The sequence below is a fragment of the Saccoglossus kowalevskii genome, chromosome 3 (assembly GCF_978046115.1).
Source record: "Saccoglossus kowalevskii chromosome 3, keSacKowa6.1, whole genome shotgun sequence".
NCBI classification, from domain to species: domain Eukaryota; kingdom Metazoa; phylum Hemichordata; class Enteropneusta; family Harrimaniidae; genus Saccoglossus; species Saccoglossus kowalevskii.
The window spans coordinates 28,092,375-28,118,756 of record NC_140643.1 but is presented as its reverse complement, the minus strand read 5'-3'; the positions used below and the strand labels follow the sequence as shown (position 1 = coordinate 28,118,756).

The 26,382-nt window shown below is 35.7% G+C and overlaps 1 protein-coding gene across 1 annotated transcript; it reads left to right on the top strand.

Annotated features, from left to right (window-relative positions):
- Nucleotides 1-266: 266 nt before the first annotated feature.
- LOC102804331 (protein artemis-like) lies at nt 267-24,127 on the top strand. Its single transcript, XM_085497428.1, has 14 exons — nt 267-451; nt 3,686-3,737; nt 4,625-4,769; nt 5,418-5,473; nt 6,228-6,329; nt 6,973-7,045; nt 7,166-7,203; nt 7,662-7,764; nt 10,610-10,717; nt 11,213-11,304; nt 13,100-13,154; nt 13,503-13,591; nt 20,665-20,771; nt 24,123-24,127. Exons 1-14 carry the CDS (start codon nt 343-345, stop codon nt 24,125-24,127), a joined length of 1,134 nt encoding a protein of 377 aa, XP_085353554.1. The 5' UTR covers nt 267-342.
- The last annotated feature ends 2,255 nt before the right edge of the window (nt 24,128-26,382 follow it).

Here is a 26,382-nt window from a genome sequence, read left to right as displayed (position 1 = left end):
AAGAAAGATCGCTGAGGTATGACTTCCTCTCACATTTTTGTCATTTGGTGACAATAACTGCCCATTTCAGTGGGACACAGATCTAAAATGGGAAACGTGAGGGTGGGCATTGCACAGGCACTTTAATAATAAACTTGCAAACCTTACTCAGCCTATGAAAACAAAATATGTTGAAGTTCATCTTTTCTTGTGAGGGGGCGCTATTCGGGGTGAAAGTTCAGTTCACAGAGGTAAATTCAAAATGGCGATCAAAATTTCGCACAGGGTTGTTCATTTTTCTGATCAGCAAGTTTCTTCTGTTGCTGTCTACTAGGACATACATCTCCGTCTAGTGCTTTAAAAATGAGTACTTTCTGTGGGAGAACTTTGGAGTATCCAGATATCAGTATTGATCGATTCGATGGACCGAATCTCAACTCGAAAGCTTACTTCTTGAGTCACGCTCACACAGGTATGAAACATCACTTTCGACGGGTCCTACTAATAACTGCCCGGGGACTGCCCGGGACGAAATGGAACTGCCCGGGCGAAAATACTCACTTATACACTGTTATAAAGATATATTAAAATAGCAATTAACAACAAAAATAATAGTACTACTAGTAGATAAGGCTTCGTACAATGGTACTTTAGCTTCGATTGCATATAATAATAATAATAACTTTATTACACTACTATGCCATCAGAGGGTGCAGTATGGTAAATAAAATACAAATCATAAAAAATACAGTAGCTAAACTATAAGATAAAATTAAAATTAAAAGATGTTAAAAGCTTCGAGGTGATAGCTTTCATATACCTGATTTCTGTTTTGCGGAAACTTTGCCAGGGGTATGAAGCACGTCATTATATTGCTGCAGTTTAGCAGCTCTTATTGGCCGCTTAAGCTATTTTGATATTACGTTGCGGCCATAGAGCTGCAGATCGCGTCCATTGAGAACCGCACAGTTCGCCGCCCCGGGATCCCGGGGCGCACGCTATTTTTGATGTTATCGAACGATTTCAATGAAATTTAAAACGAATAAAAGTTATCCTTGCAAACACAAACATCTTAGGTATCTACTGACCGAAAATGAAGGACTATTTCTTCTTGAAAAGTATATATTTCTGTGTATAATTAGACCGAACGTAATTTAATCGATTGAACGACGGATTTCAAGATGACCTCTGTCATGTGACCTGATCACATGACAATGACGAAACATGCGCAGTTGACATTTTAACTGAAAATTGAGAATGGCAGGTTCTTGCATTCATTGTGGAGATGAGTTCCAGAAGAAAGTTAAAGGGTATCGCAGGCAATCCATTGCATCTAGACTTAAAACCTCGGAAACTGTTGACAATGCATTAGTGAATGTTCTAAAGCTGAAACCCATTACCCCGTTGGCTTGTTGTCTCTTTCCGCATAATATTGAGGAGCATTGGTGGTAAAATATACATCATACTTTTGCCATACCCTGTTGGTAATATGGCCAATGTGTGTATATTATTTAAAATACAAGTAGTACCTTCTACTTGTTGAGCTTTTAGGTCAAATTTAAAAATATCTTTCAGATTCTGGTCAAAAGACTCAACAATTTTGTCCTTTGTGAATTCCATGCTGTCTGCTGTCTGCTCCTGTCACTTGTAACACTCTTTGGCAAGTTACAAGATTATTTTTAGATTTTTCACAATATATAAATAAAACTGCTTGAAAAAAATATTTTTAATAATACATGTACTTTATTTGATTTTTTCAAAAAAAGATGAGCCACTTAATGGTGAAATGAAATTAAAATTATAAAAAGCCGTCTGCCGATGTTTGGTCACATGAAGCGCTGTCCCAGACAGGCGCCGATGGCCGTCTGCTGTAGTCACGTGATTACACTCGTCACTAAAAGAGCCAAGTCACGTGATAGAGGTCGGCTTCAAAATGGCGGCATTCAATCGGAGGTTTCACTTCGGCACAGTTTTAACGTAAAATAGTCTCATTTACACGGGCAAATTTGCTTAAAGCTTGCTGTAATCAGTAACAGATATATTTGTGAGAACATATTTGTCTATTTTTTCCTGCAAGTCGAGGTAATTTTATTACAATCACAATTTTAATGATACATAACTGGCATAATTAAAAGTCTGTGCATTTCTTTAGGGAAGGGAACTGCAGCTCTCTGGTCGCCCCGCAACGTATACCACGACCAAGAGAGCTGCATAAACTGCAGCAAGTCATTATATAGTCATAATAAATAAACTGTACAATTCAGTGTCAAAGCTACGGACGAGAGTGAGTCAATCATCGCAACATGATTGACTGGCCCAAAGCTTTACTTATTATACGCAGTGGCGACATACCTGTGTATGGGGAATTATTTTTGAGTGAATTAAGAAGGAACATTTATTTGCCAGATATTATATTGTGTAACATTGCGTCAAAATCTTTGCAGTGAATAAAATATGTGTAATTTTGCCAAAACCTCATGTAACTTTAGCTTTCCATGATTGACACTAGAACAGACGTCCATTAATTAATAGTGGTATACTAGTACTTTAGTTTTTCATGATTGACAGCATACCCAGTCCCATTACGCCCTGAATAGTCCCATTACGCCCTGGGCAGTCCCGGACATTCCTGGGCAGTAATTTCGACCCAGCTTAGCAAGACCTAGATGTAAATAAGTACTTTGTGGGAAAACTTTTTTAGGGTTGAGAGTCCTGTACAAAAAATGTCACACATGATGGCTATTGTTTTAGCAGGTCCGATTGGTCTAATTTTAACTATGTATTATACAATAAAAGGTTCAATAATAAAATATAAAATTAGATAATTGACAAGATAATAATAATTATTTTGTTTAAATCCTGCTACAAGTTTTCAGGTAGTATGATAATGCAACTCTAATATTGTGGTGTTTTGATTTGAGTATAAATTGAATTAGCCTAACATGTAGGCGTGAGTGGCGCCCTCGCTGGCCGAACGGCATCAGACCTCACTATCACCTGACAGAATATTGTATGTCTTGTCGGCAAGATCAATACTGCGAATTCGCAAAGTTCGTGCCTTCTTGCAATGAGTTCAGTGAATATTCATTTTAGTGGGTCAAGGTAACACCATGGTAACATTGGCCGAAAATTTGCCAGCACCTTATCACAAATTATGTCAACAAATAAACTCTGCCGTGAATGGTTACTCTTTGATGGCTGTTACTATCTGACGTTCCTGCAATTTGATTGGTATCGACATAAAATTGCTATTAATTAGCTAATTTGCATACCGGTATTTTTTCATTTTAGCCTGTGTAAGCAAAACCTCAAAAATTTCAGAATGTTAAATATTAAGAAATCTCTGTCAAATACAATAAATCTAGGGGATTTTCAACAGTGGCATTCGACTCAATTGATGGTGCAAGACTTGTTCGCATTTGGATGTCATAACATTTTTGGCCCAGAGTTAGTCAAATAGTCCAATAATTTATTTGATAAAATTCTAACAATTCCTAATTCAGTGACTGTCTACGAAAATGAAAAATATATATAATTCCTCGGTATACTTCTCTCATGTGATGTCATCTTGGACTCGTGACTTCCTGTATAGCCTGCAGTTCGAGAGGTTACGATCGCTACAGTGAGAGTCATTTGTCCACCATGATGTCATAATCATATCATATCATACACCAGGGGATTGAAATATTATTATCGTCTCTTACAGATCACATGGTAGGACTAAGTTCAATGCTGATGCAAGAAAAGTTCAAATCTAGGTGTGTATTTTTCCCAGTGTGCTCAAACAGAACTGATTTTGTAGGCATCTTGAGTGAAAATGAAATCTTAAATATTAAGTTTTGTCAGCTTAATATTACTACTGAGGGAGAGAGGTATTCAAGAAAAAAAGAAAGATTGTATATGGCCGTAGGGTCTTCTGAAAGCACAACTAAACTATTGTGGGCCCTGATTCTTCTTTTTGTACACATAGTTTGTTTACAAAGTTCAATTTATCAAATCACAAATTCCATAACTGCATACATACGTAACTACTATATTAATGAATGATATTCTGTTGTGTCATTGGTGCGCCAGGAAATTAACATAGCTAGTTGCATCATAAACCATGTCATTTTCGTTTAGAGGGCACATTAATGATTCCCTCATCGCTGGGCATATGATCATAATGAACAGATATGTGGCAGTTGGTTTTTCATAATTTAAGCACTAATTTTTAATACTAACATTAGCTGGAATTTTTGTATCTGTTTACTTAACTTTTTCCCTACCAGACTTTCTCGCCAAAATGTGTCTGCACTTTTTTTCTCTATTCTTCAATATTTCTGGAAATGAACCCCAATTTTGAAGCCAACAGACAATATTTGAGTCAATTTTCAGATTTTACTAAAAAAATGTGGCTGATTTGACACAATCCTATGAAGGTGCAGACTATAAACGGGACTATTTTGTGAATTTTAGCTGAAAAGAGGGTTGCGAAAAGGTTAAGTGCTTGATTCCCCATTCAGGTTCTAATTTGTGTTTAAATGTTGTTAAATTTTTCTCATTTCATATTTATTCTGTAATTTATATGGTTTTTCCTGCAGTCTTTATACAAAAAGATCTCTATGTCAGTATTTATAGTTTTTTGCTGTATTTTAATTTCCAGCTTGCATGTGAAATTCTACTGTTCTGATGTAACCAAAGAGTTACTGATTGCCAACTCCAAGTATACTTATCTGAAAGAGTATATCATAACATTGTCGCTAGAGAACCCAACCTCAATAACTTTGAAGGATGAGAAACAAGGAAAGGTAAGTAAATGACCTTATATGGCAATTATATACAGTCGTTCATGCTTACCACTGCTTTTGAAGTAACAGTAAATGTACCTTGATGTTGGTACCCTACATATGCCCAGATGTATGTACCCAGTGTGTGTACAAAAGCATGTACATAGGCATGTACCTAAGCATGTACCTAGACTGGCCCAGTCATGGAATTTTATTGTTTTATATGATAATTCCGTAATGAACAAGTTTGTAGAATCTTCCACGTTGATGCAAAATTACCACGACTGGTCTTTTCTGCCGCACACTCTATAGTTACTACACTGGTCTACTGCACATGTGACCTGACATGTATAATCTACTTTCTCCTTTTTGAAGTGTTCTACTCCTGGGTTTCAAAATATTACTGCATGTTATAAATAATTAATAGCAAGTAATATGCCTCAGAATAGACCAGTCAGGGTAGTTTTGTGTCAAACCACGATTTATGGGGAAAAAAGATTACAAAATTACCATGTCTTAACCAGTCTAGCATGTACCCTGCGAGTGTACCTAATTGTCTGTATACCTGATGTGTGTACCCTGATTTGTTTGATTGTTGCAAAGTTACCTTTATTTTAGGGCTTGCTTGTGTTACATTATTATTGTCAAAATTGATTCTCTTATTTATAGGATGATAAGTTACTCGTCACAATGTTTGCTGCTGGTCATTGTCCTGGTTCAGTTATGTAAGTACCCATAACCATATCACTATACCTACATCTGAGTTACGGTGTCTGTAAACTGTAATCACTTGATCTGTCACAACTACTTCCTGTTCTGTAAACGCTCTCACCTTAGTTAGAAAATTGAAATACCATGATTTGCATTCAGGTACAAATCACAGAGGTCACAAATATAATAATAAATACTTTATTGAAACCATATCCTTATTTGGGATATAGATAAAAAAAAACGTATAATAAAGTTAGAACAAACAAAACATTAAAGCAAATTTAACAAAGAGAAAATAATAAAACAAATCAAATCAGCTTGACATTGGTGCTATATATACCAGTGGCGGATCCAGCAAAATGTATGGGGGGGGGGGGATCCAAGCTACGCTTAAGATATACAGAGTGTAAATTGCAGAGAAGCTATGCGTAATCCAGATAATACAAATCGTCATGCGTTTGGGGGGGCCATGGCCCCCCCTCTGGATCCGCCACTGATATATACTAAATACTAATATAAAAACATAAAAAGTTTCACTACAATTAATCTATTGCAGTGGATTTAAAAATTGGACTAACAATAAAAGTTTAATTTGCATCTTTGAATATTCCCCCATGCTTCTCGTGACAATTGATTTGACACCACCGGAAGTAGTCCTTCATACTACATAGCGACACTGTATTCCATAAAAAATGACAACAGTTGCAATCATCAATTACATTTTTGTTGGTGATTGACAAAGATTATCAAATTCTGTATTTATTGCAGGTTTCTGTTTGAAGGTAGTCATGGCAATGTGTTGTATACAGGTGATTTCAGATTGGCTAAAGGAGAAGCAAAAAGAATGCATCTTTTACATTCTGGATCAAGGTAAGTGCTGGACAATCTGAAATCCTGGAGGGAGACAAATATATTTTTAAATGTAAGATTAGTTTATTTTCACTTTAGATTTAATAATTCAGTGAAAATATCGTTTTCTGTATACTTTACATGCAACTCATCAGATATCAGTGAAAATAAACTTCATACAAAACTGCCAAAATTATTTCTAGCTAAAATAAAATAAATTAAATTCTTAAAAAAACTGAAACGGTCACTAAACCATACCCTACCCCATGAGTTTTAATAGCACGTCGCCAGCTGACCATTCATTTTGACTGTCTGTGAAGGTGTTATTAATTAAAGTACCAGTAAGCAATGAGTTAAATAATCTTCCTCTAAGATGAGGGCCTATTTGTAAATATCTCAGTAGATGGTAAATGTTTAGCTATTATGATCTGTATTTCCTGACTCTTAACATTTATAAGAATATAAAAAGTTTACTAAATTCTGATATTAGTGATGACAACCTTTGAACCATTACTAGTCATATACTACTCCACTTCAAACTGATTCATGTATTTCAGGCAATCACACTCCACTATTTAATCTCTCACCTGATTGGCTATCAGTTTGCACTACACAGTGTGTCACCATTGAACAGCAACCAATAACAAGTGGTGTTATATTTCAGAGTTAAAGATATTAAAAGTATCTACTTAGATACAACTTTCTGTTCACCCGACGTCATGCATTTACCTTCTAGGGTGAGTACCACACAGTTAGACCAATATACAGAGATTCCATTTCTGTTATTACCCACAATATTCATTTCCAGACATCAAATTATATATTGTCTTAAAGCTTGCGTAATGTATTGCTTTCAGGTAGAGTGTCTTCAAGCCCTCATAGAACTAGTTGATGGGTGAGTAATTATATTGTTTGAGTATACTGATTTAAACATGATGAAATAACACATGTTTATGATGTCCAAAATGACATAATTTGAAAAGTTGTGAAAGGGTAAGTTTCATGTTTTGAAAAAAAACGCTTTTTATGAATTATATTCATTTTTTGTATATATTCAGTATTCATTCCTTCGAATTAATCCAAGTTTTTACCTTATCTAAGACAATCAGGCAGGATGCTCGAACAGATATTTTAATTTGAATAATTATATGAGAACTACAGATTTTGCAGACATTTTTCCAAAAAGGACAATAGGAGATTATGTTTATTTATTTCAAATTAAAATATTTTTTGAAAATTACAAACAAATGTTGCATAAGAATTTTGGCACGAAATAAAATTTTAAGTTTTATTCAACTATTCAAATATGAATCGTGATTTCTTGTAATCTCAGACTGTGATTTAAACCGACAGATGGATTTATCAAAGCCCTAAACACATGGTGAGATTGACTTGTAAAGCCAAGTATGGATACGAGTATCTATTTGTTGAACTCAGTAAACATTTCAATATGCAGGTTAGTTCCAAGTTAAATTGTTATTATGGTTGTTGTAAAAAACTTTAAAAACTGCTGAGACTGATAAACATCTCTTGTTATTTTGTTTGCAGATTTTCACTGAAATATGTGTACATGTCTAAAAAAAAATTGTACACATGTTGAGAATACATTAAAGTGCATTTACCTTTTTAGCTCCACTGTCGACGAAGTCGAGCGGAGCTTATAGTATTATTGATTGTCCATCAGCGTCCGTCGGCGTCGTTGTCGTCAACTTTACATTTTCGACTTCTTCTTAAAAACCACAAACTGTATAGCTGTGAAACTTTCCAGGAAGGTACCTTGAGTGGTTCTCTCTCAGATTTGTTCATTTCGTGTGGATATGTTCAATTGTCTTATTTATAGCGAATATTTTTGTCATTTTTGGTCAAAAATTCTATTTTCGACTTCTTCTTGAAAACCGCTAGCCCAAATGCTTTGATACTTGGTATGTAGGTGCTTTGGGTGGACCTTTCTCAGATTTGTTCATTTCGTGGTGATATCTTCATTTCTCTAATTTTGATGAATATTTTTGTCATTTTTGGTAAAAAATTATATTTTCGACTTCTCCTTGAAAACTGCTACCGTTAAAGTCCTAATATAAACCGCATACGTAATAGTAACCGCACCCCCAATTCCGGCTTCGGGGTTAAAGAGTTCTTAACAAAAATTGAAAAATTGAAAAGTACCTATTACTAACCGCACCCCCAATTCAACAAGACCGTGACTGACTTCATTGTTTCAACCAGCTGTTCCAAAACGGCATTGTTCCTAATCCTATTCATTTGTTTCGACAACATGCCTAAAAATATTCACACCTATTTATTGTTCAGCGGTGATAAGATGTCAGACAGGCAATGAAACTGCTTTTGTTCTGGCGGCGACCTCTGTCAATACTCTTTCTGAATACGTCTGTGTTTCGTAAGTTTTAGACAATGAGCTTTTATCACCGTAAAAGTGTTAAACTGAGCATTGAAGAATAATTTATCTTTCGAAAACAAATAATTTCTTGATTAAAAAAAAAAATCATGCCGTTTTCCATAGAAATCAAAAGCAAAAGATCGCACTACATTATCGGTAAATCTCTTCTGTGTTGCGTTCACCATGAGGTCGCTGAACTGTCATTAACATATTTAAATGAGCTATGTAATTTAGACACGTGGGCACCATCCAGCATTTTGATTGGTTAATTAGCGACTTGACCTATCCAGTCAATGATACGTCACGTGAGCATTCAAAAACATGGCAGATAACGTATCGGCTGTTTACATGTGACTGAAATCATTCGCTTACGGGGAAACTAAGTTGAATTTCACTTGCATTTTATAACAATTCAACGAATTTATTTTTCGTGCGTTATTGTAATCACTACTAAATAATAATCACTAATATCAACACTTCGAAACAAAGTAAGTTATTCACTTGTGACCCGCAGCATGGCTGGATCGAGCTACCGTTATGTGATCATTTGCTACTAAGCAGTGCATTCGTGTTTTTATTGGAAACTTCTGTTAGAATATACTTTTCGTTACCAAGAAAATAAAAAAAATAAATGCATATTACATTAAAAATACTAAGTATTTTTTGTATCATGTGGAATTTTTTTTTGATTGACTGTAATTTTTCAACATTTCGTAACGCCTATTTTAGACCCAAAATAAGGCCTTTCACTCTTCCCCGACGCCTATTCAAGAGTTTGTACGGTGTATTGTTTGTTTTGTGCATGTGTTGTGGACAAAAAATGACCACGCCCATTTAGTGATTGCAATATGTACATAATAGAAACCGCACCCCGAACTTGAGCTTTTGATCCCAATTTTTAAATTGATACATTGTAATATAAACCGCGGTTTATAATAGGACTTTAACGGTAGTCTGATTGCTTTGATATTGTATATGTAGGTACATCAGGTGCACCTGATTTGTTGATTTTGTCATGACATCTTCAATTCTCTAATTTTGATGAATATTTTTGTCATTTTTGGTAAAAAATTATATTTTCAACTTCTTCTTGACAACTGCTAATCCGATTGCTTTGTAACTTTATTTGTAGGTACCTTGGGTGAATTTCTGTCAGATTTGGTAATTTCCTGACGATATCTTCAAATCTCTAATTTTTGTGAACATTTGTGACATTTTTCGTAAAAAATTTTATTTTCAACTTCTTGTTGAAAACCTCTAACCTGATTGCTTTGTAAATTTATTTGTAGGTACCTTTGGTGGATCTTAGTCAGATTTGTTAATTTCATGATGCTATCTTCAATTCTCTAATTTTAGTGAATATTTTTGTCATTTTTGGTAAAAAATGTTATTTTCAACTTGTTCTTGAAAACCTCTATAAAACTGATTGCTTTATAACTTTATTTGTAGGCACTTTGGGTGGACCTCTGTCAGATTTGTTCACTTCCTGTCACCATCTTCAATTCTCTATTTTTAGCAAATATTTTCTTCATTTTTCATCAAAAAACATATTTTTGACTTGTCCTTCAAAACCAGTAGTCCAAATTCTTTGATACTTGTACACATGCAGCTTGGGTAGACCTCTATTAGATTTGTCCATTTCGTAAAGATATCTTCAATTCTCTACTTTTAGTGATTTATTCTCTGCAACAAAATCAAGAAAGTTGGTGTCTTGCGATATTAAAGCAGCTAGCATTAAGTTTAAATTGCTTTCAGAGCATATATCAGCCGACAGACTGCTAGTTATAATACTGTGCTCATTCACAATGTGTTTCGTTAATTGTGATCCTGGTGTGTTATCTTTCTGTGTATTGGTCTAGGCTATGTTGAACTACATTGTATTGATAGCCTTTTGTCTTACTTGTAGATTCATGTTTCTGTCAATCACTTCTCGTATTACAACAAAGTTCCTGATGTTTCGCAATATCTGACGACAGAAGGCAAAACAACACAGATCCATGCTTGTAAATGGGAGGTAGGAAATTTTCTTCATAACGTAACTACCGGTAACCAAATTATTTGATACCAAAGTTTCAAATACGTTTTATTCATTAATCATCTTTACAATTATGTCATACTACAAATCTTTAGATTATACAATATAATTACTATAAATTTCATGAACTCATTTACTCTCATCGCCATATTGTTTTGAATACCAAAACAGCAACATTGCCAGCTAAGTTGCTGACTGGTTCAGAAGATTGGGACAAATATAGCCAATTTTTGTAAAAATTGAAAATTGTCTCACATTTTGTCTATTGGATTCAAAATTAGGGTTCATTCCTGAAATATTAAAGAATATAAGATAAAAGTGCAAAAAATTTTGACAAGAAAGTCTGGTGGTGAAAAGGTCATAAATTCTGACATTATCGAAGACCTTATATAAACAGTATATGGTCTTACCTTTAGTCACATTGTAGTATTATTGTTTAGACTGTTGATGTTCGTGTTGCTACTTTGTTGGTAGGATTGTAAACTGGAAGAAACTGCTTCAGTTCTTGTTATACAGCCCTCAACAATGTGGTTTATTTATAACGCAAAGCCAGGAGTTGTAAAAAAGTAAGTATTTTGTTTTTTGGGCTCTAGGTGGTGCTGTTTGAATTTACCAGGTAGTGCCACTTACATTGTACAGGGCTCATACCACAAATTACAATTCCATAGATGACAATGTTAGCGTTTGTGTGAGTTTTTCAACAACAAAAAACAGGTTTCAAAAATTAAAATATTGTTTTAATTTGCTGAAACCGCATGTATGTAATTGAATTCTGACCAGAAAAATATGTGTCTGGGGGCGGACATCCGGGCATTTTCATTTCATGGGAACCATCACGGTGAAAACAAAGGCCGAAAACTCTCAGAAAATGATACTTTGGGATGGTTATTGAGACTCCCCTGAACAGTATAACAACATTAGCCCTACGTGTGTAACATATATAAATTTGATTGTTCAGAATTATTTCAAAGTTGAGTTTGTGTTGTTTTCTCAAATTTTCACCGGCTCTTCGCTCGGCGTTCCATGTTCCCCGGCTGCGCGCACAGAGCCCATAGAAATGCATGAACAGTGGTGCGCGTCTTAGCAACATGGAACGTCTTGTGACGTAGCTCCGCTCCCGAGGATAAGAAAGTGGGGTATGTTAGTTGCGCCACCACAGTTGATATAGAGAAATGTTCAGCCAATCAGACTGCCTTTTATATCTAGTATAGGGATTATATTAACTACATTTTTATTTTGAAGTGAGAAGAATCTCAGGCATAAGTCTATGAACAATGTTGGAGGTGTTTTTTCAGTTCATTTTAATAATAGGCAACCTTAATTTATTGACTGAGTACTAATTAAAAATTACTGTATAAAATGACTTTTACAATGACAAAAATGAATTTGTACACATTTCTCTTCACAAATGATATGTATGGTTTAAGCTTCAGTTCCCAATGCTCAATATCGATATTGTCTCTGCAAGTGCCAAGCATGATGTTACAAGTACATATCCCAGTGCGATGTCAACAAAAACACATTGCTTGCATACAGTGAATTAAAAATCAGCCCAGAACTTGACTAGTGGTTTTGACTGCCGCATTGAATCTATATTGAATCAAACTTTACAACGGTTACTAAAAAAATGTGTACTCATATATTGGCTATAACTAGAATTTGGGACCCACTGATCGTTGGACCATCCACGGATCCTGGTTGGTGTAGATCAAATACAATAACACAGTAATAATCGACATAATTAAAAAGTTATATCTCCCAACTCTCAAAGATGGTAAAAGTATAGGTCGGACACACCTCGAAATAACAATTTTTAATATTTGTAACAATTAATCTGATTGGTCAGTAACTTTGCTATCACATCCAATTAGAAATAACCTCCGATGTACACAATGCAAAGTGGTTTGTTTAATGAGTGGCTGCAAATCACCAAACCATTTTTTTTTTTTTTTATCAATGGTCCCTGATGATTATAGCTTCAAATACATGTTGATATTTTCTGAGAAGACCTGTGTTTTTCCCTCCCAAACACATTGCCAGCACCAACCACATACCAGCAATTGTCTGATCAGAGTCTGAGATCATTATTCCAATATAGGAAGTTGATACATGGTACTACATTAAAAACAGCAAAAGAAATCTAAAACAATAATAACAAATTACTCAAAATAATAGAACCATTCAATAATTAAGTGATTCCCAAGTACATGTAGAAAATTTCTACTTTCTAGTATCCAATAAGCTGACTGCATTCCTGGTAAATATACCATCTACCATCATAATCCTGTAGCTTCAATTGCAGATTAAAGCATTCTTATTTCACATGTTCTGATGTGTCTGTTTTCTGTTTACTTCATGTAGGCTGGATACACACAAGTATAGAGTATGTTTTTCATTTCATTCGTCATGTAGTGAGGTAAGCACAGTATACCGGAGCATATATTAGGTGTTTTCGCACAAGTATAGAGTATGTTGCTTAAATCTATTGTATTTGTGATATCTCGAAAGGATCACATATCTAGATAACTTATGTACTTTTTTCTTCATGAAAACAGTAACACAAATGTGTGTTAACATTTCGTCATGTACCACTAGTTTGAAAATTACCTCATAACTTCACATTAAGCATCTCGAAAACTAAGTTCATATTTTGAGACACTTTGCCATATTATTTCTTTGAATGTGTTCACTCTCACAGATTGATATCTTTTAGAACTATTCACTGATCAGGAATTGAAATGACATCAAAAAATCTGCATTTCAGATCAGAGATTTTGTTGGGTACCTTTGTCCTGAGAATGTATACCCTAATGTCATTCCTGTTGGTTGTAGCGAAGAGGTGGTCGTCAACAGGTAAGGCCAACAACAACAATATTTCTGGTTGCCTAGTTCAGTAGGGTTTAGTAGTCAGAGGCAATGTTACATTAATCCAAATGGCAAACTGTTTACTCAGCCGTATAGCTTCTTTGATCCTGGTTGGCTTAAATTTAAAAAAAAAATTAAGCCAACTAAGATCTTATTTTAATCAGATTGCTTCTTTGACCATCAGGTCACTTGTTTTGATGTCTCCATATTGACATTGGCTAGTCTAATTGATATCAGTGGCACCAGACACTTTTAATTCTGGTGAAGTGTAACACAAATTCTGATTGGTAAGAGACCTCTAATATGAGTTCTGATTGGTAAGTGACCTGTAACATGAGTTCTGATTGGTAAGAGACCTCTAATATGAGTTCTGATTGGTAAGTGACCTGTAACACAAGTTCTGATTGGTAAGAGACCTGTAACATGAGTTTGGGCTGGTAAGAGACCTGTAACATGAGTTGTGATTGGTAAGTGACCTGTAACACAAGTTCTGATTGGTAAGAGACCTGTAACATGAGTTTTGGTTGGTAAGAGACCTGTAACATGAGTTGTGATTGGTAAGTGACCTGTAACATGAGTTCTGATCGGTAAGAGACCTGTAACATGAGTTCTGATTGGTAAGAGACCTGTAACATGAGTTCTGATTGGTAAGAGACCTGTAACATGAGTTCTGATTGGTAAAAGACCTCTAATATGAGTTCTGATTGGTAAGAGACCTGTAACATGAGTTCTGATTGGTAAGTGACCTGTAACATGAGTTCTGAACGGTAAGAGACCTGTAACATGAGTTCTGATTGGTAAAAGACCTCTAATATGAGTTCTGATTGGTAAGAGACCTGTAACATGAGTTCTGATTGGTAAGAGACCTGCAACATGAGTTGTGATTGGTAAGTGACCTGTAACATGAGTTCTGATCGGTAAGAGACCTGTAACATGAGTGCTGATTGGTAAAAGACCTGTAACATGAGTTCTGATTGGTAAGAGACCTTTAACATGAGTTCTGATTGGTAAAAGACCTCTAATATGAGTTCTGATTGGTAAGAGACCTGTAACATGAGTTCTGATTGGTAAGACACCTGTAACATGAGTTCTGATTGGTAAGAGACCTGTAACATGAGTTCTGATTGGTAAGAGACCTGTAACATGAGTTCTGATTGGTAAGAGACCTCTAATATGAGTTCTGATTGGCAAGAGACCTGTAACATGAGTTCTGATTGATAAGAGACCTGCAACATGAGTTCTGATTGGTAAGTGACCTGTAACATGAGTTCTGATCGGTAAGAGACCTGTAACATGAGTTCTGATTGGTAAAAGACCTCTAATATGAGTTCTGATTGGTAAGAGACCTGTAACATGAGTTCTGATTGGTAAGAGACCTCTAATATGAGTTCTGATCGGTAAGAGACCTGTAACATGAGTTCTGATCGGTAAGAGACCTGTAACATGAGTTCTGATTGGTAAGTGACCTGTAACATGAGTTCTGATTGGTAAGAGACCTGTAACATGAGTTCTGATTGGTAAGAGACCAGTAACATGAGTTCTGATTGGTAAGTGACCTGTAACATGAGTTCTGATCGGTAAGAGACCTTTAATATGAGTTCTGATTGGTAAGAGAGTTCTTATATGAGTTCTGATTGGTACGAGACCTGTAACATGAGTTCTGATTGGTAAGAGACCTGTAACATGAGTTCTGATCGGTAAGTGACCTGTAACATGAGTTCTGATTGGTAAGAGACCTGTAACATGAGTTCTGATTGGTAAGAACCCTGTAACATGAGTTATGATTGGTAAGAGACCTTTAATATGAGTTCTGATTGGTAAGAGAGTTCTTATATGTGTTCTGATTGGTACGAGACCTGTAACATGAGTTCTGATTGGTAAGAGACCTGTAACATGAGTTCTGATTGGTAAAAGACCTCTAATATGAGTTCTGATTGGTAAGAGACCTGTAACATGAGTTCTGATTGGTAAGTGACCTGTAACATGAGTTCTGAACGGTAAGAGACCTGTAACATGAGTTCTGATTGGTAAAAGACCTCTAATATGAGTTCTGATTGGTAAGAGACCTGTAACACGAGTTCTGATTGGTAAGAGACCTGTAAAATGAGTTCTGATTGGTAAGAGACCTGTAACATAAGTTCTGATTGGTAAGAGACCTCTAATATGAGTTCTGATTGGTAAGAGACCTGTAACATGAGTTCTGATTGGTAAGACACCTGTAACATGAGTTCTGATTGGTAAGAGACCTGTAACATGAGTTCTGATTGGTAAGAGACCTGTAACATGAGTTCTGATTGGTAAGAGACCTGCAACATGAGTTGTGATTGGTAAGTGACCTGTAACATGAGTTCTGATCGGTAAGAGACCTGTAACATGAGTGCTGATTGGTAAAAGACCTGTAACATGAGTTATGATTGGTAAGAGACCTTTAACATGAGTTCTGATTGGTAAAAGACCTCTAATATGAGTTCTGATTGGTAAGAGACCTGTAACATGAGTTCTGATTGGTAAGACACCTGTAACATGCGTTCTGATTGGTAAGAGACCTGTAACATGAGTTCTGATTGGTAAGAGACCTGTAACATGAGTTCTGATTGATAAGAGACCTGCAACATGAGTTCTGATTGGTAAGTGACCTGTAACATGAGTTCTGATCAGTAAGAGACCTGTAACATGAGTTCTGATTGGTAAAAGACCTCTAATATGAGTTCTGATTGGTAAGAGACCTGTAACATGAGTTCTGATTGGTAAGAGACCTCTAATATGAGTTCTGATCGGTAAGAGACCTGTAACATGAGTTCTGATTGGTAAGAGACCTGTAACATGAGTTCTGATTGGTAAGAGACCTGTAACATGAGTTCTGATTGGTAAGTGACCTGTAACATGAGTTCTGATTGGTAAGAAACCTGTAACATGAGTTCTGATTGGTAAGAGACCAGTAACATGAGTTCTGATTGGTAAGTGACCTGTAACATGAGTTCTGATCGGTAAGAGACCTTTAATATGAGTTCTGATTGGTAAGAGAGTTCTTATATGAGTTCTGATTGGTACGAGACCTGTAACATGAGTTCTGATTGGTAAGAGACCTGTAACATGAGTTCTGATCGGTAAGTGACCTGTAACAAAAGTTCTGATCGGTGAGTGACCTGTAACATGAGTTCTGACTGGTAAGAGACCTGTAACATGAGTTCTGATTGGTAAGAACCCTGTAACATGAGTTATGATTGGTAAGAGACCTTTAATATGAGTTCTGATTGGTAAGAGAGTTCTTATATGAGTTCTGATTGGTACGAGACCTGTAACATGAGTTCTGATTGGTAAGAGACCTGTAACATGAGTTCTGATCGGTAAGTGACCTGTAACAAAAGTTCTGATTGGTAAGAGACCTCTAATATGAGTTCTGATTGGTAAGAGACCTGTAACATGAGTTCTGATTGGTAAGAGACCTGTAAAATGAGTTCTGATCGGTGAGTGACCTGTAACATGAGTTCTGATTGGTAAGAGACCTGTAACATGAGTTCTGATTGGTAAGAAACCTGTAACATGAGTTCTGATTGGTAAAAGACCTCTAATATGAGTTCTGATTCGTAAGAGACCTGTAACACGAGTTCTGATTGGTAAGAGACCTGTAAAATGAGTTCTGATCGGTGAGTGACCTGTAACATGAGTTCTGATTGGTAAGAGACCTGTAACATGAGTTCTGATTGGTAAGAACCCTGTAACATGAGTTCTGATTGGTAAGAGACCTCTAATATGAGTTCTGATTGGTAAAAGACCTCTAATATGAGTTCTGATTGGTAAGAGACCTGTAACATGAGTTCTGATTGGTAAGAGACCTGTGACATGAGTTCTGATTGGTAAGAAACCTCTAATATTAGTTCTGATCGGTAAGAGACCTGTAACATGAGTTCTGATTGGTAAGAGACCTGTAACATGAGTTCTGTTTGGTAAAAGACCTGTAACATGAGTTCTGATTGGTAAAAGACCTCTAATATGAGTTCTGATTGGAAAGAGACCTGTAACATGAGTTCTGATTGGTAAGAGACCTGTAAAATGAGTTCTGATCGGTGAGTGACCTGTAACATGAGTTCTGATTGGTAAGAGACCTGTAACATGAGTTCTGATTGGTAAGAAACCTGTAACATGAGTTCTGATTGGTAAAAGACCTCTAATATGAGTTCTGATTGGTAAGAGACCTGTAACACGAGTTCTGATTGGTAAGAGACCTGTAAAATGAGTTCTGATTGGTAAGAGACCTGTAACATAAGTTCTGATTGGTAAGAGACCTGTAACATGAGTTCTGATTGGTAAAAGACCTCTAATATGAGTTCTGATTGGTAAGAGACCTGTAACATGAGTTCTGATTGGTAAGAGACCTGTGACATGAGTTCTGATTGGTAAGAGACCTCTAATATTAGTTCTGATCGGTAAGAGACCTGTAACAGGAGTTCGGATTGGTAAGAGACCTGTAACATGAGTTCTGTTTGGTAAGAGAGCTGTAACATGAGTTCTGATTGGTAAAAGACCTCTAATATGAGTTCTGATTGGTAAGAGACCTGTAACATGAGGTCTGATTGGTAAGAGACCTGTAAAATGAGTTCTGATCGGTGAGTGACCTGTAACATGAGTTCTGATTGGTAAGAGACCTGTAACATGAGTTCTGATTGGTAAGAAACCTGTAACATGAGTTCTGATTGGTAAAAGACCTCTAATATGAGTTCTGATTGGTAAGAGACCTGTAACATGAGTTCTGATTGGTAAGAGACCTGTAAAATGAGTTCTGATTGGTAAGAGACCTGTAACATAAGTTCTGATTGGTAAGAGACCTGTAACATGAGTTCTGATTGGTAAAAGACCTCTAATATGAGTTCTGATTGGTAAGAGACCTGTAACATGAGTTCTGATTGGTAAGAGACCTGTAAAATGAGTTCTGATCGGTGAGTGACCTTTAACATGAGTTCTGATTGGTAAAAGACCTCAAATATGAGTTCAGATTGGTAAGAAACCTGTAACATGAGTTCTGATTGGTAAAAGACCTCTAATATGAGTTCTGATTAGTAAGAGACCTGTAACACGAGTTCTGATTGGTAAGAGACCTGTAAAATGAGTTCTGATCGGTGAGTGACCTGTAACATGAGTTTTGGTTGGTAAGAGACCTGTAACATGAGTTCTGATTGGTAAAAGACCTCTAGTATGAGTTCTGATTGGTAAGTGACCTGTAACATGAGTTCTGATTGGTAAGAGACCTGTAACATGAGTTCTGATTGGTAAAAGACCTCTAATATGAGTTCTGATTGGTAAGAGACCTGTAACATGAGTTTTGATTGGTAAGAGACCTGTAACATGAGTTCTGATTGGTAAGAGACCTGTAACACAAGTTCTGATTGGTAAGAGACCTGTAAAATGAGTTCTGATCGGTGAGTGACCTGTAACATGACTTCTGATTGGTAAGAGACCTGTAACATGAGTTTTGGTTGGTAAGAGACCTGTAACATGAGTTCTGATTGGTAAGTGACCTGTAATACGAGTTTTGGTTGGTAAGAGACCTGTAACATGAGTTCTTATTGGTAAGAGACCTGTAACATGCATTTTAATTGGTAAGAGACCTGTAGCATGAGTTCTGATTGGTAAGAGACCTTTAATATGAGTTCTGATTTGTAAGAGACCTGTAACATGAGTTTTGCTTGGTAAGAGACCTCTAATATGAGTTCTGATTTGTAAGAGACCTGTAACACGAGTTTTGATTGGAAAGAGACCTGTAACACGAGTTTTGATTGGTAAGAGACCTGTAACATGAGTTTTGATTGGTAAGAGACCTGTAACATAAGTTCTGATTGGTAAGAGACCTGTAACATGAGTTCTGATTGGTAAGAGACCTGTAACATGAGTTCTGATTGGTAAGAGACCTATAACATGAGTTCTGATTGGTAAGAGACCTATAACATGAGTTCTGATTGGTAAGAGACCTATAACATGAGTTCTGATTGGTAAGAGACCTATAACATGAGTTCTGATTGGTAAGAGACCTATAACATGAGTTCTGATTGGTAAGAGACCTATAACATGAGTTCTGATCGGTAAGTGACCTGTAAGAAAGTTATGATTGGTAAGAGACCTTTAATACGAGTTCTGATTGGTAAGAGAGTTCTTATATGAGTTCTGATTGGTACGAGACCTGTAACATGAGTTCTGATTGGTAAGAGACATGTAACATGAGTTCTGATCGGTAAGTGACCTGTAACAAAAGTTCTGATTGGTAAGAGACCTTTAATATGAGTTCTGATTGGTAAGAGACCTGTAACATGAGTTCTGATCGGTAAGTGACCTGTAACATGAGTTCTGATCGGTAAGTGACCTGTAACAAAAGTTCTGATTGGTAAGAGACCTTTAATATGAGTTCTGATTGGTAAGAGACCTTTAATATGAGTTCTGATTAGTAAGAGACCTATAACATGAGTTTTGATTGGTAAGAGACCTGTAACATGAGTTTTGATTGGTAAGAGACCTGTAACATGAGTTCTGATTGGTAAGATACCTGTAACATGAGTTCTGATTGGTAAGTGACCTGTAACATGAGTTCTGATTGGTAAGAGACCTGTAGCATGAGTTCTGATTGGTAAGAGACCAGTAACATGAGTTCTGATTGGTAAGAGACCTGTAACATGAGTTCTGATTGGTAAGAGACCAGTAACATGAGTTCTGATTGGTAAGTCCTGCAAGATCTGAATGTGGCTTGCATAAATTCCACCTACATACATTTGTATCTGCACTGAATTGAGAAAAGTCATACATTTTCTTTCTGCTTCATGCAATATTATGGGTAGAAAACAGTGGGGTACCAAAAATGTCCAAACAAATTTGGGTCATCTGACAATTTTTCATGAAAAAAGAAGAGTCCGAAATGTCCAGGAAAATGTCAAATTTTTACTTACATTTTTGTGATTGTATTGCATGGTAGAGTTTTTGTTTATATTTCAAAATGCTTGCCTGTTGACATGGGTAAAAAAGTTGTATATTGGTATTGCCCATCTATTGTCATAAGAAAAAAAATTGTTCTGCAGATTGAAGGATCTACTTAGAGGAGTAAACAAAAAGAATAAGCTGGTTGAATACAAGCCTCTGGGTGCTTTGAAAAAACAGAAAACAACATGGGGACGAAGGAAACTTGGTAAGTATTGGCGATATATTCACCAGCATGACAAATCAACCTGTGTTTGTATGTTAATTTATAACACAATAAAATATTGACAGTTGTACATCACGGTTTAGGAATGTAAGATGTTGTGAAATTTCTATATATATATTATGTGACATTCAATGAAGAGTGTGTGAAACTCAAAACTGCCCTACAAACATACATTTTTAGAAACTTTAAATGTATATAAGGGAGTCTGTGGAAAAATATACTGACTAGTGTTGGGCGTGTTTTAGGTAGTTTTCTTGTATTTGCAAAGCATGTGTGTTACAGTGAAAATCTTGTTAGCGTCTATTTACACATTCAAACTATTTAAAGTGGTCTCTTCATTCTGTGATGCCATTGGTTAAAATAAAGAATATGTTTTTTTTAAAAAGTTTCACAATATTTTATTTTCATATTTTTAAGACCTTGAAGATAACTGGAAAACACTGTATTTTTGTTGTTCTGTTTAGCAGTAACAGTTTTTACTAGCTTGACTAGCTTGGAGCTTGACTCTTCTGTTTTTTTCAAAAATAGGTCTTTAATTTCCAAAAATATGGTTGGGATAAGTCTTGAAAAAAGTCTTAAATTTCAAATGATTAAACCTTTGGATGTGCACGTGGAACTAACTAAAGATTATGAGATATCTTCATCATGTATCTTTTGGTAAATCAAATCTGTATAAGGTACTTTTTTTTATGATTTATTGAATGTATATTCCACACTAAAATTTAATAAGTAGTAGTCATCTAGATTTCCCAAATATTGAAATAATAAAAAAAATCTATGAGATGGTTTATTTCACATAAAAAATTCCTAGAAAAGATAAGGATATAATTTTGAATGTAATTTATAACAAATCAGTGAAAATCAGATACATTGATAGAAAAGAATCCTTTTATATATATTGTGTCCTTTCAAAAATACATTAATTTTTTTTTTTATTTTGTTGGGATTACATGTTTGCAGTTAAGAGGATACTAAAAAAAAAAAAGTACCCGGTAAATTAAATTAAAAAAAAAAATAGTATATTTGTTTTCTGTCAACTTCTTTGTAATTGGATGTGTTTGGTTAATGCTGATTTAATTAAAGTGGCCATGATGACTACAATTTTTGTCTGTCACATGTATTCGTAATTATTAAAAAATTAAAAAATTTCTGGTTACTGCACACGTCAGTTAAAAATTAAAAATGTGTATGTCACAGCTTTTTTTTTGGGGGGGGGGGGTAATTTAAAAGTAATTAACTTTTCAGAAAAGTAAAGCACAAAATAAAACACTTGTATACATCAATTAAAAAAAATCATACATTTTTTTTTCTACTTGGCCTAATGTGTCCATGCATGGCTCTCAGTTAAAATAAGTTAGAGTTGTACATGTGCAAGGTCATGGTTCACTGATTGAGAACACTGATTCAGTCTGTCAGGTACTGAATGCCATGTTATGTATTTAAACTTAATTTCAAGATCATGTGTGCATGGTGCTGAAAGAATACATACTAATGTGTGTCTCACAAACCCATAATGTGTAATAATATGATCTGACATACGAGATAAAATCCTGATATGGCTAGAAAACTAATTATAATATACATGCATACTATTTTGGTATGTTTTATCAATGTACATGGAGATATTTAAAAAAGATATGTTTTGTTTTTTTATGGTTTGCTGGGCTCAGAATTCCATGCTTAACTAATATAGAAATGAGTATGGTTAAAAATGCAATGAACCCGAGTCAATTAAAACTCATAGTGGGTCATATATTCACCAGACTATGGAAAGATTATACTATTAAAATTGTTGAGTTTTAATAGAAAGACATGCAACACAGACACTTGTAGTCATCATACCTGTACTATCAACCATTTAATTACTGTAAAACATGTCTTTTTAGCTGGCATGTTATTTTAGCTAATCTGTAATTTCGCTAATTCAAATTTCACTAATTTAAAAATAAAGTGTATTCTCACAATGAGATTGTTGACACTTTAGCTAAATTAAGATTCAGTTAATTCATGCATGGAGTCAAATTCGCTAAAATGGCATGTAGTGTTACAGTATTGTTGCTAGAAATTTCATGATTTTATGGAATTTGTGAAGACATTTTTTTTTTTGCAAAAGTTATCAGAAAAATTCTAACTGCCTCATTTTATTACACTTTTGATACCACAATTTTCAACCTTTGACTGCCAACATTTGGTGCCACATTTTCCCTTATCTTTGTAATTCATTTGTAATTCTGGGTCAAAATGACATAATAATCTAGGACCCAAATGAACATAATTAATTTTGGGTCAGATGGACCTAATAATTAAGGACCAAATGGGAAAAAAAAAAGCATGTTTTTTTTTTTTTTTGGTGAAACTTGAGAAAAGTTGACTTTAGCCTCAAATGGTTATGGATGGCTGGAATTGAACCTGTGACATACAAATTTACCTCCACTATCATTCCAATGCCCTTGTGTAAAGTGGAGAAACTGCCATAATGTTTATAATAACTTCACTTTACTGTTAAACTTGTGACCTTTTCAGTAAGTGATCTTTTGAGTCAGTGACTACACCTATCTGTAATGTAAACTGATACTAACACAGCCAGTGGATTTACATTCCTCAATCTAAGGGGCGCACCATTCCACATTTTGGGGGTGGTCTTTCAAATGTTTACTCAAAGAAGAAAAAATGTATGTATGTATTCATTAAGTTCTTAAAAACTTGAAAAACTTAAAAATAACACATCCTAGGAAGCAAGAACAATCGCCTTCCACACACGCACACACTCCATCTGCAACCCTCCTTAAGATTAAAATGGCTCACCCTTAATAAAACTGGACATCAAGATTTATTTACATTTTAATCATGAGGAAATTAACCTCAAATGTATCAAGGATTTTCTCTTAAATTGAGTAAAGATTGAATTTGATAGCATTGTTTAACCTCCAACCTATACTGAAGCCTTGAGGGACGACCTCCTCCAAACATTACAAACACAACCAGCACTTCAAGACAGGCCTATGATGTCATTTCCTGTCTGTTTCATCTCAAAAAATGCTTTCAACACTCACTTTTCTGAATTTAATTGAAACAAAATGTATTATGTTAAAACTTTTGCTGTGACTCTCTGTCATATTAATTATTTTAAAATCTAGTCAATAGAATTTCTCAATTAATTTTGTTTGCCCCCCCCCCCCTGTTTTTTCTAATTTGATTATTCTATGAAAAGTATGATGTCATCCTCTCAAAATATTGTCCAGCCATGACACAGACAGGGGGAAACCCACTTCACCAAAGATGGTTATCACATGTCTCATGAATATTCATTATCATGTACCACTAATTTTGTAGGGTAGAAAATTCCTTGTCAGTCTCATTTTTCTCTAAATATAATATTTTAATGCTTGCATATGACAAGGGGTACTGTGAAATTAGTGTTATATGAGTACTTGTCAATTTATAAACATACAGATTTCACTATAAGATTACAATGCCCCTCCACTGTTACCCTTTGATCCCCATGATTTAATGGTGTAGTCCAGCATGCAATTGACATACATTTCCTGTCCAACTGTGAGCATCTTCACAACTTTCTATTTTGCTGGGAACTGTCTATTCTGTGTTATTATTAATCTCCAACATCAGTTCAGATGTGGCAAGTAAGTAGGATGCCCATGATGAATGTCTACTTGGCTGCTGTGTGGAGTACATCACTGTTGTGTTATGCAACACAGGGCCTTGAAGGCCAGATTGAATACTCTCTCACTGGAGGTGCTTGCAACTGGGACAACAGTGCAAAACTATTTGACTGCAGTCATCGTCAACTGCACAGTATACCACACAATCATAGCAGTGATACTGTGAAATTATTCCTAAATAATAACCTGATTCAATCTGTATCATCCAACGACTTTCAAGATTTACCAAATTTAAAGACGCTCTTCCTGGACTCTAATAAGATTAGCCACATTGATGATGACTCTTTCTCCAGACTCCTTTCGCTTACTCATTTGCGTTTGTCGGATAATCCACTTAGAGAGCTGTCGCCAGCATTACTGCAACCTCTCCAGAATCTGGAGACCTTGAAGCTCTCTTCAATTGAACTGACGTTTCTCCCAGATGGTGTGTTCAGCGGTTTGTCAAAACTACGAGAGTTGGTCCTACGACGGAATGTCATCTCCCAGCTGTCACCAGGAATATTTGCTGATTTGTCCAATTTGTATAACCTTGATTTATTTGACAATTCTATTGGAACGCTTCAATCTAGTACCTTTCAAGGACTGATTAAACTGTCCTACCTGGAGCTCTCCGATAATGACTTGTTCGATCTGCGTGAAGGGTGTTTTGATGGGTTGGCAGCCTTAGATAATTTAGATATGAACTACAATGACCTCGAGGTCATACCTACGGGTACGTTGTCCTCGCTTGTAAATTTAGGAACATTGCAGTTAAGCCACAACAGACTCCGAGAAATACCGCCCGATGTTGGTCAGCTTCGTAACTTAATTGAACTGCGAATTGACGATAATCTCATGGGGACCGTCAGTAGTGATAATTTTGTTGGTTTAAGAAAACTATATTCACTGCATCTCTCGGACAACTTGATCAGTTCTGTTGATACGCTGGCGTTTTATGATTTACACAACTTAAAAGAACTCAAATTGGATTCAAATCGACTGACCTATATTCACCCTGACGTGTTTGTTAGACTGTATAATCTAGAGCTTCTTTGGTTAGATGACAACCAATTGTCCATGCTTTTTACTCACAGCCTAAAATCCATGCCACTACTGTCTGACATCAGACTGTCAAATAACATCTGGAATTGTAACTGCTCTTTCTTAGAAACAGTTGATTATATTCAGCGTTCTGCTTTAATTGAAATCACCGATGACGTTCCTGGCCGATGTGTATTCCCAGTGGAACTGCGCCTCACTCCGTTGACTAACTTAGGGGGTCACAGCATGAAGTGCAACATCAGTGCAACATCTTTAGAGTTGATTACCGTCAAACCCACTGTGATGGACACACCCACTTACTGTGAAGATTTACCTATAGTATTAGGTATTTGTCTGCCGATCACTGTGCTCGCTGTTGCCTCTACTATAGTGATGGTTGTACTATGGCGGCGACGTGTAAAGATGGTTGAATCATTGCAGGAACGTTATGTTCAGTATAGCAGTGAGCGAGTAACGTACGTTGACTTTAATGGCTCAAAACAAGATCGAGTTCGACCACCAGAATTGCCTAGGGAGTATGAGTATGCATATACTGGTGTGTCTTCTGACTCTCCTGAGAACGCTCGTGACTATGACGAGGCTGATAACTTCCCCGAGCACACATACCATTCACTGCGATCAGACAATCAACTGGAGTCCGCTGATGGATACTTGGTACCGGTGTCTGTGATGGGCACAGGACAGTTTAAGACATGAGTCATGCTTTTTTTGTACTTTCTCAACGGAAGAAATTTTCAAAGACTACAAGTAGCCATCACACACACTCACTCACTCACTCCTTTTAAAAATTGCAAAATTATTAGCAACTGCAAAATTATTAGCTGATTATAATAAAATTATTATAACATATTACTTTGGCTTTAAATCTTGAT

Excerpts from the sequence above, each read along its gene's own strand:
- LOC102804331 (XM_085497428.1), top strand. The coding sequence starts at position 343 with ATGAGTACTTTCTGTGGGAGAACTTTGGAGTATCCAGATATCAGTATT. Across the intron at positions 4,770-5,417 it reads AGGATGAGAAACAAGGAAAG|GATGATAAGTTACTCGTCAC; the intron begins GTAAGTAAATGA and ends TCTTATTTATAG. Across the intron at positions 10,718-11,212 it reads TCCATGCTTGTAAATGGGAG|GATTGTAAACTGGAAGAAAC; the intron begins GTAGGAAATTTT and ends CTTTGTTGGTAG.